Here is a 14,452-nt window from a genome sequence, read left to right as displayed (position 1 = left end):
TAAAGTATGACAGATGAGTTTGTTTAAATATTTCCAATATGTCCAATGCGATGAAGGTGTCCTTGTGTGATGTGTAAACATGTAAGTATTGCTGAAGACCACTCCTAAATTTCTAGCCGATGATACTAGGTTAATTGAATTTGAACCGATGAAAATTTGTTCAATTAGAGCGGGTGAGTGGTTAAACTTTGAACGAATCAAAAAGATTTCTGTTTTAGAGTCATAGAGCTAAAGTCTATGTTGTGTCATTTATAGCTCAATATATGTCACTGGTGAAGACCTCAATGGAGTTGAGAGTGGAACGTGAATCATTGCGATAGAATGCAGGGTAGAGCTGATTATCATCTGCTGATGCTATTTGATTTCGAAAATCAGACGAATCACTCTTTTTTGTGTAAAATAGTCCTGTGTTACAAGTTTAGGAAGTATAAAATCATTGTAGCATGAAACGTTACAATCACAAATAACCCGCTCCTCCCTTACCATGAGATATTGCACAATTCACGACAAATATCTACGAGCTGTAGACGAATGCTTACAATCGATGTATTGTGCTAAATCGAGTAAACATTCTGGGCGCGCCCGGGGTCAAATGGACCCCGGAACAAGCATTTAATCGTTTCAGATAAACTAGTACACAGAGAAACGGCCTAATTTTATAGAGTGTTATATGCATGTAATTGCGGTAGTTATTGAATTGCATTTCGTAATACATTGCTATATTTGATAGATATTTATTTGTGGCCGTGATGTTCGCTGTTTGCTCAAGCGGACTACAATTTATCATTAAAAGAGACTTTCCCTTTTATGAAAACTGTTTATATATGATGTTTATCATTTCACTTTTTTCTCAGCGTTAAACAGAATTAAAGTCGATATTTTGTATTCATTCAATTTGGCAAACACATGACTCATGATAACAGTACTTGGTGCATCTTTGCATAAATTGAACCCAGGTATCGTCGTCTTGTCCAGACACAATGCTGTATTGATGGCACTGTGATACAATGGTGATCATGATATCGCCAGCAAAATATAAAACTGAACACACTGTATATGTTACAACCGTTAACATGTAAAATGTAAATAAAAAATCCGTGATATTATTTGAATTCTTGCTGTTTCATTAAAGGATTAACACACATCTGCTACCATATGCGTATGTATTACAAGCCACGACTGGTAAATTACAAATCTGTTTGACTGCAAACATGGCGATTGAATCGTGTTGTTGAAATGTACAGATATAAACAATTCTATTTTCAGAAACTTTGGGGTAATCGATGATGTGTTCTTTAAGATGACACGTGATTGGTTTTTGATACGTACCACTTCAAATCACTTGGTGATGAGGATTGTCCATCGACGTAAAAGGTTGGTGCATGTTCTCATTATTGTGTTCATATTATGCGTCATCAACTGCTGCCATAGATTCCATTTCAATAAAACACGCTACGCCGATGCGAGCAGGGACAATGATGCCAGAGATCAAAATGCGATATTTAACATTAAGGAGCACCAGACTTCTGTGGTATTAAACCAAAATGCATTGGATAATCATCATCTTGACGCTTTGATGTTATCGTCCACTTCATCACCGCTGGATGGATGGACAAGCACAGCCGAACCATGGCAAGATAACCAAGCTGGTACCGAGGCGGAGGACAGGAAAGAAAAACATTCTAAACTTGGTCGTCATATAGGTAAGTTTATGGTCTATAATCATCTAAAGTTGCTAAGGACGTCGTCAATGCCATTGAGTTGCTATGAACGTCGTCAATGTCATTGAGTTGCTATATGGACGTCAATGTCATTGAGCTTCTATGGACGACGTCAATGTCATTGAGTTGCCACAAATATGTAGTAAATATATAGTAAATATCAGCAATAAAAGTTGAATAACGACAAATGCCATACATGTACTGAGTATCATTGATCATAAATAAACGTTTACATTTAAATTTCAAATTAATGATATCTACGCTTTACCTCCGCTCACAGCAAATAACTGTAGAGTACATTTTGCACGAAATCACAGTCTACCAGCTGTTGCACTTGCGAGCTCACCTGGTTCTGGTAACACGTGGGTCAGGTTTCTATTGGAGCAAGCTAGTGGGATTTACTCGGGGTCGGCGTACAACGACAAAAAGCTTTACGCAGGTGGTAAGTTAGTTTGTGTATGTAAATGTGAGTGTATGCGTGTGATATGGGAGAGAAATGCATTGAGCTGGTGAAGTGACTTTCGATTATATGGAATTCCTTTGAAACATATCAGATGTAGAAATGGTTGACACCAAACTCATTGTTACTACTGTCATCATTTAAAGCTTAGCATCAGGCAGAACATTACTTTTATCCAGCCATATTTACCGAATCCTAGGTTAGTATATACATTTGAATATTGACTGTTCTTCCGTCATATGATTATTGCTAGATATTATAGGGATTGTGATTGCTATATTGACAAATTTAGTATTTTGTAATTATACATTGGAAATATGGTACGTGAACTACTTGACTAATCTATGTAAATTGTTATGTAGTACCAAAGTCATTGCGTTAAATGCGATGCAATCATTGGACTAAGTGGTACGTACAATTATAGAGCTGCGAGTGCGCGTAAAAGTAACACGCGTGGTATCAACCTGGTTCAACATTTCTCAATTTTAGGCATTGTGTTGGTGTATTTTATGGTGCACCCGAAACTTCACAGCGACAGTTTGTAGTAGAAATTGTCAAACATTACCGACTATATTAAAAACAAACTATTTCTCCAAATTTAAAAAAATGTCGTGCAGCTCCCGTAAAACAAACAGTCGTGGTGTATGCGTCATAGTACAGTCCGTACAAAGAAGTAGATCGCAGATAATGTATTTTTGAAATATAACGATTTGTAAGGATACTTCCGGCGGCGGCTGATCACGACTGGCCGTTCACCTTAATTAATCTTCATGATTTCTGTAGCTCAATATTTTGTGAACGACAACGTAATCCTATTTTTATTTCTTCATAATGAGGTTTCTGTTTTGCTGTCGTTCCTGCTTCTAGGTTTCTGTGGCGAGTATGACGAATACGATTCTGGCAGAACGTTGGTGGTGAAAACACACGAGCGATGGGAAAGTATTAACCGGTTTTCGCACGGGGTATTATTGATGAGAAATCCATACGACGCCTGTATATCGGAGTACAACAGGAAAACCACTGGACAGAATCACACTGGTGTCGTTGACTGGAATGCGGATATCACAAATGAGAGAAGTATGAAATTTTCTTATATCTGCGCATGTGTGTAGTAACTGAAGATTATTACGAAAATACCGCAAAGTCTGCAAAGTATTTTTTTCATGTTTGTACTCATTATAAAAGAACGAAATGCCATATGACACAAAATTAAGAAAAAATTGAACGCGTCTCAATTGTTTTAGGTACTAGATATATAAATGATAATTACATAATAAACCTGCATTTGCTAAGTAGTATTTTTTTATCGTAACTACACTTAACTACATGTAAACTTTATAACAGCTTGCCGGAATGTTTTGTTGTTGAGCAGGTAGGGTTATGTTTAACAAATAAGTCGTAAAGTAGGGGTAGTCCTGGCTACTTCATTGTCAACATATGGTGGAAATCAAAAAGTTTGTTGACGGGGAAATTATATATTTATTTATTAACACTTACTCACTCCCCAGATGGAATGACAATGATTACAGATAATAGTAAAAGTATACAGTATTAATACACGAAAAGGAAGGAATAAAAATAAACCAATCTACAAAAACAGAATTTTAATAGAAAAAACAACTCCTTCTAAAAGAAAGATACATATTATTCTCGTATTTGTTGTGTAATTTCAAAGCACTTGTTGATATACTGTGCTACCTGGATGACAATACTAGCATTATTTAACTGTGCAGTGAACTGTTCTTCAGGAGGCAGGTTGTGAAAGGAGTCAATCACATCAGCCGTTGTATCAAACAGAACACCTGCGTCTGTCACTGTATTTGGGACACTCCACCATAAAATGAAATTCATTTTCAATGGTACCTTAGTTACACGTGTCACAAACCCTGTTATTATGTGGAGTACAGTTGTGTCTGCCAGTCTCAATCTTGAGGGCATGGGGTCACTCGGGCGGAACTTAGTCAGACCAGTTCTCAAATCAATGTTTTTGATATTGATGAAACATGGTTCCATACTTATATTGAATTTAAATGTTATGTAAGTTCTGAGTTCGTTTTTTCCTCAGACTTTTCAAGAATATCACTGTGAATTTCTTCTTTCCAATAGGATGTAAATTTATGTTTGACATTGAACTTGGTGATATTTATTTCTGCTGAAGTTAATTTATCGCTTTTATTAATTGGACATTCCTGTTTAATATACTTGAGCAATTATATAACAGAGCACTGCGATAAAGACTGTCCGTTTTCGACATTGTGAAATTCTTTCGTTTTTTATGCAGAAAAAATACATTTTTTACCAAGTAAAGTCATATTTATTAAAGTTATTGTTCATACACGAGTTGTTGAACATACTACATAGTTTGTAATTTCATTCAGCTTCTTTCAGTCATAATTCAAGACAAATGAAAAGGAAAAAATATAGAGAATATAGCAAATTATCTTTTTTCTATAATATTCTTGTGTAATCGGTAATTAAAAAAAATATTTATGGGTGCATATGGAATACATCTCGTTATGAATTATTCTTGATATAAATTTCTGAATTATCTTATCAAAATCAGTTTTTGAGGGTTTTTTCTCTCAAAAACCGAAAGAATTTCACAATGTCGAAAACGGACAATCTTTATTGTAGTGTTAACATTGAAGCAGCCAGTGTATAAGTAGGCAACACAACGGGAGAATTGTTTCCTAAACTAATACAACAGAAGACTGTGACACACGTCAATATACATTGTTGAAATGTTCACATAGTTTTTATTTTGTGTATCGTTCATTTTTTAGAGTGGATCAGAACTGTACAAAACAGGACCAGGGTATGGAAAGACGTAGCAACTGCTTGGCTGGAACATTATCACCACCCCATACACGTATGCTATTACGAAGATTTAGTGAGTGACCCCATCGGGGAAACAGAACGGATATTACAGTTTCTAAATATCACCGAACGACGAGTTGACTGTCTTAAAAGTAACCTAGAAGGGAAATTTCACCGTAAATCTGAAGTGGACAGATCGCTGCAATACGCGGCATTTAATGAGAAAATGAGAAGAAAACTAGATCGTGCTATCGAATCGATATCCATCATGCTTGTGTTGAGAGGGTGGAAACCCATACCTAGAACCGAATTAAAATATTTGAACATATAGTTGTATACACGTGCAGGGTGGGAAGATTGTTTTAGTTGTAAAATGATTGATGATTGGTTATCACCTGATTATTTTGACGTCATCATTTACAAAAAAACATTTGCTGATGAAAGTTGCTCATCATTTACAAAAAAACATTTGCTGATGAAAGTTGCTCTGGCTGTAACAAAATGGTCGGATGTCGAATTGTCAAAGAGGGCGCCCTTATTGAATTTAATCTACTGAGTACTAGTATATACTAGCGGCGAGGGGAAAAGCAAATAAACGAACCTTGGCTGGCGAAGATGTCTGAATACGGTTTTCTGTATATCTTTTAGCAAGGTATATATTCCAATTTTTGTAACAAATAGATGTTACTTTAGTGAGTGGTTGATATACGTTGACCATAACCTGACGCTGCATTAACACTATAATTACCATTAAGATGCACCCAATATCAACAAACCATTCCCTTGGCATGAGAATTGTTGGCATAAAATAATTAAACTATTTTTTGTGTAAGACAGTAGTTTTTTTAAGTAATTAATTTTAATAAAAAATATATGTTCAACATTTATACCATATCTCAATTAACTTAAAAGATTTGATGTGCGTGTAGATTATATAAATCATTACACGAATATGCGTTGATTACATGAAACTCAGATACTAAATACGATATGTAGTTAATATTAAACTTTGTAAAGATTACCTTCCATGGTTGTCATACAATATATGCATTGAATTGTTTCCAGCAGTAGTTATACAAAGCTTCTAATCATATTTTGCACTAGACTAACTATATAATTTACCATATTCACTGAGTTATAAATTGACAGAAAAACAATGTACTATATTGTAATTTTTATATTAATTTAATTTTAAGTAGCTGATCTAACTTCACAGCGAAAAGAGGCAAATTAAAACCCGGGGGAAAATTAATGCTTCTGCGCATGTGCGGGCTTATATACAAGAATAAGTAGATCTACAGCATGTGTGTCAAAAGGGATTGGACATGGCCGTAATTCATCTACATTTTGCGACATCAAATCCTGTTTGTACTTCACCAGTTATTCACGTCCGATTTGGTTCTAGTATATGACCTAATTTCAGTAATATAATGCCCGAACACAACAGCCCGACTACGAAGCATCGTTGTATTTATTCACAGGTTTACTAACCTAATATATCTCGTCTTGTAAGCATTCCACGAGAAATCGCAAAGGTACACGTGCAAAAACTGCAAAGTGGTACAGTTTGAGACACTAAGATTAAATATATCATTGTTATATGGAACAATGCAATGGTTTCCATGAATACTCTCAGAAATTTGATAATATGTTCTGTAAATGCAACTATCGTCTGTCTTCAACTTCAATAGTTTTATGTTCGAAGTAGAAGGATAACAGCTCTATTCAAAAAACAAAACAAAATACGGCACAATATATACCCAGCCTGCTTATCATATGTTGCGCAAGGAAGACATTTGGATCCATGTGAATCAGAACAAATTACACTGACGACTGAGTTCAGGAGACAAGGACACTCAAGAGTTGTGATAGGGTTAGTGTAAGTAAGGGTTGTGGAGTAACAACATACGAGGTCAGATACCATATAAACATAAAAAGGTAGCGAAACCTAACCCTGAGTATATCCCCGACCTATCACAACTCCCAATTGGGATGCCCGTATCGGGAGTAGAGCGGCCATTTTGAATAGTTGATTCCTTCAACACCCGCATATTTGTATGTGCGCGCCGATGATACCACACTGAATATTAACGTATTTATACAATGCTGTTTCCCATCGCACATATCATGGATTTGGTTTGTACTCTGATAAATGAATATATGACGATTATATCATTAATTGTGTTGTTTTTAAGCGTTTACACATTCAACTACCTTTACTGTGTGGCTAAGGTTAGTATATATCATTACTCTTAATACTATCATAGTACCTAAGTATTGGCAATAACCGGTTGTCTGTACTAGGTATGAAGGGTCCCATAGTTACGGGTATGCGTCGCTGTTTTGACCTCCATTTTCACGGTTTAGCCGATTCTCAATTTTAAAATTAAAAGCTATTTTTGTTAAACAAAAACGCCCTCAACATCACTTTTGGGGAACAGTCCTTTTAGGTACACTCCCACCCAAATCTAAGTGAGAATATCCAGCGTATGAAGTTGTGAAATTGACCTAAGTGTTGAATGAAGCTTAAACATGGAAACATGGAAAACAATATACATGTGTTTCGATCTAAAATGTACAGTGTTGTTATTATGTCCAATACTGTCATTGCTTCTCCAATATGTTTAAACTGACCTGCTTTAATGTGCGGGTCGTTTCTATTCTTAGATAATATTCTGTAAATTATACGCCATTTTACCGATGTAAAAACATAATATAAAATGTTTTCATGTTACTCTGTGTGTAGAAACCGCAAATCATTGGGAAGGATGTGAAATTTAAGACTTTCCTCCATAAACACTGTCCAGTGTTACAAGAGACATACTGGCCAACGTTTTGGTGTGTCGAGGGAAGACTGATGTCTATACTAAGAGTTATGCTGCACAAGTCTGTGTTTCGTGTGCCTGCTGTGCAATATAAAAGGTAACCCAAACTCAGTAATGTCGATATCTTGTCAGACATAGTTCCCATATCATACACACGTAATTTCGGTATTCATAGCGTTTGCGCATATTGCTTGACCTGAGGTCAACAAACCGGAAGGTAGAACATATTTCGAATGTTCCAAACGCGCCGTAACAGTACACCGTCATCCGCGTTTCCAACTCCCAGTAAACAGTATCCTCAAATAAAAATGTAGTTCTTCTAGCAATCTCTTTTTTACCAGCACACGTTCATTCCGCTATATATTAACAACTGTTATAAATATGCCACTGACTTCCCAGGTTGGCTGTTATTTTGACCTTTTGATATTTTTGTTCTACCCACGCCCGTTGCTGGGTAGACTACGCATGCGCAAAAATCGTGTCCGTCGGTAATCGGAGATTACAGGACAAATATTTGTGTTGATATAAGGTGTTACAAAATGCCAACAATGACAAATGTAACAACAAAATCTGATCCACTAAAATGTTTTTAGCCATTGTTTTCTTCATAACTGAATCTGTTTTTACTATTAAACAAGTTCGGAAAACCCTAAAAAAATACATCTTATATTACAACTCAGAATGATATATGACGGGCCCTCACATCACATGACTGTATGCCCTGACCTCAGTCAATGGTGTATCTACGTATTGTATTGTAATAATATATTGTAGTCTTTGGGTCATGGGTAAAACAAAATAAAAGACAATCACAGTACAAAAAACCTTGAAACTTAAGAGTGTACCCCGTCAAATTTGAAGAGACAATTTAATTAAAACATTTAAAACATAGAACAAGGAACATGGAATCAAAACGCGCGTGTGTGTATTGTATGTATTATATAATTGCATCTTATGTTATCATATCGAACCGAACAGTACATTAATATATTTTTTTTTGTGAATCTTGAAAATAAAAAAAAATCTACTTATATTCTGATGTAATAAAGATAATTTAAATCATTTATCATTACAGTGAAATACTGAAACCTCCAGATGGAGGTGAAATTTGTCTTGAATGGTTGGACGATGATCATTCGAACTCACAAAACAGCGAATTAGAGAAGAAACCAATCATAGTATTTCTATACGGTGTAACAGGTTGTGTACCCTCAGCATGCATCTAACCGTATATCGTATAAAAAATACTACGCTACAAAACACCATGCAAAAACAGAGAAAGATTGTTAAAATTTGTGAATGTGCATGTACATCGACCCTAACACCCAAGTGCAGATATATATGAATAATCGTGCGCGTTACTGAGTGTTGCATAGTTTGCTCCCTGTAAAACTGGTTTTACAAAATACATAATTAATAACCAATAATATCTAAAACACCCTTATATCACACACGTTGAAATTCGAATAAAAACGTTTGTTACGTAACGTGTTCAATAGTGACACGCGTCATGATCTATGTTGGTTCCATGAAACGTATACAACACATTTAGGACGACTTGAACCACGTGATTTGTCACCATTGTCACTATGTGTGCTAATCATTTATACCACTCTTGTGTTGCTTTTACTACTAGGTGATTCCGATGAAGGCTATATTATAGAGTTTACAAAATCAGCCAGGAAAATAGGCTATCGATCAGTGGTGATGAATTACAGAGGACGAGGAAAATTTGCAATTAAGGTAAGGCTGTTATGAGTTAGTACATCCACTCAAAATGCAAGAATATTCACATGTGATAGACACTTCCATCAACAATAAGGTAAACTATCCCTAAAATGGTTACCATACGGGATTGGTGATTTAAGGTTATTTAGTTACTCCCGGTGAATGTTTTGTAAGTTATTATTCTGTAGTTGTTAAATATTGCAGACTGCAAAATCCTATGCACCACCATACACTGGCGATCTTGAACTTGCAATGGAGCATTTGAAATCAAACCACCCAAACACTATGATGATTTGTGTGGCTGTCTCCATGGGAGCGTAAGTGGCTTTGTTTCTATTTTTTTTAAACCACCTTAGTCGCCACACCGCTAGAGTTCGATACGTTCCTGTGCAACGTATTAAACGCATGTTAAATGTTTGTTTACGCAAATTTGAACGAGTTCATCACTCCGACTTCGTTTTAGTCTTGTAATATTCATCGCAATTACGGAAATTTGTATTCTTACAGCATGGTTTCCATCATTCCAGGATTGTGTAAACTCATACCTTTGTTTCTTAGAGGGTTAATCATTCGAAATCGAGAGAAGCAGCGGAAAAAAATATTTTTATTCAAATATATTTTATTCAAATTTATATTTTGTTAGAAAAATCTTGCACATTCAAATATATTTTTTTTTGGTTATCATCCCCTACAGGATTTTTTTTTACACAAAGTCGTCCTCTTCACATCCAGTTTTTAGATATTTGATTGAATTTACAGGACCGTATTGTTGAACTACCTGTCCAAGACTAGGGATAGTTGCGGGTTTAAAGCAGCGCTTGTATTTTCACCAGCGTGGGATATGATGGAAGTTCATAAATCGCTGGAAACGTCTATCAACAAGCCCCTTTTTTCTAAATTCATCCTAGACGACCTAAAGGGACAAGTAGTTGCGTACGTATATTGTAATCCATGTACATTAGTTGCAAATGGCCGCCAACGTTTCGTTGATAACGAGAGTTACGAGATTTGTTTTATTTTTTAAATAATGTTAATTAATAATTCTCTCGTCATCGCGTGATCTATTTATTCGAAATATTTGGAACAGTGGATAAGATGACTGATGAAAATGAGACGGAGGCTGTTTGCATGTGAAAGGTCCATATTCCCTTTCTCGATAAAAACGCGAACCTGAATTTTTAAACCTTTTTTTTCTATGAAGCTTCATGGTGTTGTTGCCCTTGCCCCAAATATCCGCCTTTCACGTTTCTTACTCAGATAGTGCAGATCACGGTCATATTGGAGGTAGCATTCAATTTGAACAACTATCTCTGCAAATGTTAGATTCAATATCGAAGCAACATCCTGGTGACATCATTTATTTACGAACGGCTGTCGATTCAGAGAAAGATGCTGCTTACATCCAAAAGATTCGTCACTAGAGCAAAAAAGCCTATAGATCGTCACTAGAGCCTTCCTTGCTCCGTTTGTTGTAAGCGTCGTCATTAATCTGTACAATATTATACACCCGGAATACTTTTTTTTTAATTATAAAGGAAAAGTCAAGTCTAACAACATAAGACTAAAAAAAATGAATACATTTTCTCAATTTTTCACAACAGTGGATATGATGTCACACTTTACCCACAATCATTTGCTGGAAAATCAAGATGGCAGACTACATTATACTGATGAAAAGTTGAATATTGAGAATGAAAAGTTATAAAAAAGTTTTTAAACTGCATTCTCCTACTTTTGTGGAGGTCTTTCTTTGGGTTATGTTGTTTGCCTTCAATTTCCCTTTAAGCTAGCAATGTATTGACAACAAAACAAGGAGCGTATAATACATCGATTTCAAAACAATGTTACCCAAACTCAAACTTGCCCGTTGAAGCTATTTCCTCGAATGTGAATATTTTAAATAATATACACTACTCTTATTCTCCCAGAAACGCCGGACTAATGAAACCGCATTATGATATTGAAGTTATATTGAAAGTATGTAGATTAATTAATATATAGTTGAATACTACGTTTACATACTGTCTAACTTTTTGTAATTTTCTAAACTTTTTTGGTGGTACATATACGATTTGTTAGCAAAAAAGCATATACTTTTGACTCTACCACGCATTATTGCACAGTTTTCTTTTCTGTTATTGTATTAGAATGATCCCAGAATTCCTGTATCGCATTTAGCGACAAACGTGCATGAATTGATATGCTACATTATCTTAAAACAACAGTAACGCAGTTTATTTATGTGTTGTCACTAGTGTGCAACTGTTCAAGAATTTGAAGCGAAGGTCTTAGTAAAAATGTTCGGATACAGCAACTTTGAAGAATATCAGACTGATTGTCGTCTCCATCACAAGCTACCTAACATCAAAATTCCTGTTCTCTGTCTGAACGCTACTGACGATCCCATATCTCCGGAATGTGGTGAGCAGTCAATACATTACCTTTTATCTGTTGTTTATCAATAGATATGACAATTTAAGAACGTTTCCTTTAATACATGACCCGTTTTAATGTGTCACAGTCGTCGCATGATGGTCGTTTCGCCACCTATGTGCGGGATCACACAGCGACAAGCACAAACGTCTTTAATTAATGATGCATATTATTAATTTCAGCCTTTCCTATCGAAGAAGCAAATCAGTACTCAAATATAATCTTAGCTGTGACGTCACGTGGTGGACATGTTGCTTTCCTTGAAGGATGGATCCCTATTCGTCTCAACTACATGACCAGGCTATTTACACAATTTACTGATGCAGTTTTGAAGTTTGGCGAAAAAGAGCTATTCTCGATGGACTATGATATTTGTCGGTTGACTTATCGGAAAAGTTAAAACAATTGCAGGGTGAACGTTCGTTCAAAATTCAGGTTATAAATATAATTTTTAAATTAATTGTAATTAAAATATTTGTAGGATTTACACCACAAGAATATGTATTAAGGCGCGTGGTCACGTGGCACCATAAATATATTTCTCCATATTTTGAAAACAACGTTCAGCAAGTAATGACGTGTACTATTAAAACTGTATTTTTTAATACGATCCAAGACAGAAGACGATTGATATTTTATTGAGAAATAGTTGGATTTGAGACGACAGAATGATGTATTTAAAGCGGGATGATCGTCACCCGCGCACGCGTGGAGATTAAGTCAAACGATGATAACACACGCTAAAAACGCAAAGACTCATGGGTAGACGCTTGTTTGTATAGAATGACACGCTATGGCCATATGACGCATGCGCAGGTGACGACACCCCCGCTTTAAAGCGTAAATTTAGCTGGGTCCGATATTTGCCAAATCCCGTGCAGTTGAACCAGCTTCATTTGTTTAATTGAAATATGAGACCTGTACATAAATGTGTACATTAGTGTGTCAGTGAAATATGTTTGATCAGTTTACCACTTTCATAACCTTCAATCCTATCGGAGTATTTACTTCTGGAACATGCTCTTTTATTATTGTGAGTAAACTGCCACATTTGTACAGTTTCTTATATGTATATACGTAGCAATTTAAAACTATAACGCTTGTATTAATATGCCGAATAATGAATGAACGGCCCTCTGAAATCAAACATCTTGGTGTACAGGTTAGGAATTTTTGGGAAGAATAACAATTTGTCTTTAACTATCGTGTGGAAGAGAAAGCTTAAGTATAGGACGATGTAAATTTTTATTTATCACCAATATCCAATAGTGAATTCGGTTGGAGTAGCATTACAATTAAACATATATAAAAATACATTCGTCGTCACTTGCTTTTTTGTTGTTGATACCAGATTCGACCCAAAGGATTACACATTAGTTCATTACAGTTAGTCAGCTTTATTCACCCAAACGGTCAGCTGAGCTAACGCCTCGCTGCCCCTTCTCTTTTACAAGTCTTATAATTTCTATCATAAAATCTAATGATTGGCAGAGTAAACATGCGATCTGACAATCGCTGCAGTCGTTGGCACGATCACGTGATTACCAGGGATGTGTCTCACGGTTAAAGCATTGCGTGGTTTCCACTACGAAATACAATTAGTAAACAATCTATTTATAAAATTCATGTAATATATGTTTATAATATCAACTCTAAACATGCAAGTTGTTTATCCTAAATAATACTGTAACGTCGTGTGAAACAAATTTGAGTACATGATGTCGTTATGGTAACACTGAACACGAGACAAAGCCTTACCCATGATCACCCAATTCACGCAATTGATAACCAGCCGCTTGGCACACTGATGATACATACTTTCCAATCTTTTCTAATTTTGCTGTTGTGTTTTGGTGTATGCAAGACGCAATCGTGGCGCAAAAAATTGAATTATTACAAAATAATAAAACAAAACAAAACGAAATCTGGTAGTTAGATTGAGGAAGGTAAATTGACCTCATTCCACACAGACAAGAAAAGATGTCTTGGGTTTCAAAAAGAGTGAGTTTACCTTGTTGCACATGTGGTACCTACTGCATATCAATAAGGAATGATTTTCCGAGTGTACAATAATTTGAAACTCAAAGATAGATTTTGAGAATTCAAACAGTTATAAAGTTTACTCAATAACAGGTATATATATATCATTCCAGTCATCTCAAAGAAACAGCTCGAATTAGCGTGTATTGTAAACGCTTTACTCGCAACGAAATGTTTTCGATAATATCAAATTAATAACAATTGCAACTCGGTAAATACGCATGCCACTTAAAGCAGACACGTCCCCAGTTACACCATGAAGCACTGTTCCAACGCTGGAAATAGTGTGCATTGAGACCATGTATAATAACAATCATTTAATATATATACTATGGAAAGCCGTACGGGACCATACTGCGTCAATTTAAATTGCATGGTAAAACATACAGCACCACAAACCTGCTGCTGCTTCTACAAAAGTGGGATTG

At 35.6% G+C, this 14,452-nt stretch overlaps 2 protein-coding genes across 2 annotated transcripts; both read left to right on the top strand.

The window, feature by feature from the left end:
• Positions 1-1,190: 1,190 nt before the first annotated feature.
• On the top strand, positions 1,191-5,885 carry LOC102800544 (sialate:O-sulfotransferase 1-like). The gene is made up of 4 exons (XM_006817720.3): positions 1,191-1,703; positions 2,002-2,163; positions 3,049-3,258; positions 4,965-5,885. The coding sequence occupies exons 1-4, from the start codon at positions 1,301-1,303 to the stop codon at positions 5,327-5,329; spliced, it is 1,140 nt and encodes a 379-aa protein (XP_006817783.3). The 5' UTR covers positions 1,191-1,300; the 3' UTR covers positions 5,330-5,885.
• A 1,197-nt stretch (positions 5,886-7,082) lies between these two features.
• On the top strand, positions 7,083-13,298 carry LOC100374172 (phospholipase ABHD3-like). Its single transcript, XM_006817725.3, has 9 exons — positions 7,083-7,230; positions 7,745-7,920; positions 8,899-9,023; positions 9,460-9,566; positions 9,756-9,868; positions 10,311-10,484; positions 11,480-11,528; positions 11,807-11,972; positions 12,167-13,298. The coding sequence occupies exons 1-9, from the start codon at positions 7,102-7,104 to the stop codon at positions 12,382-12,384; spliced, it is 1,257 nt and encodes a 418-aa protein (XP_006817788.2). The 5' UTR covers positions 7,083-7,101; the 3' UTR covers positions 12,385-13,298.
• Positions 13,299-14,452: the final 1,154 nt, after the last annotated feature.

This window comes from Saccoglossus kowalevskii, chromosome 14 (genome assembly GCF_978046115.1).
Source record: "Saccoglossus kowalevskii chromosome 14, keSacKowa6.1, whole genome shotgun sequence".
Lineage (NCBI taxonomy): Eukaryota > Metazoa > Hemichordata > Enteropneusta > Harrimaniidae > Saccoglossus > Saccoglossus kowalevskii.
This window is presented reverse-complemented; position numbering and strand designations above follow the sequence as displayed.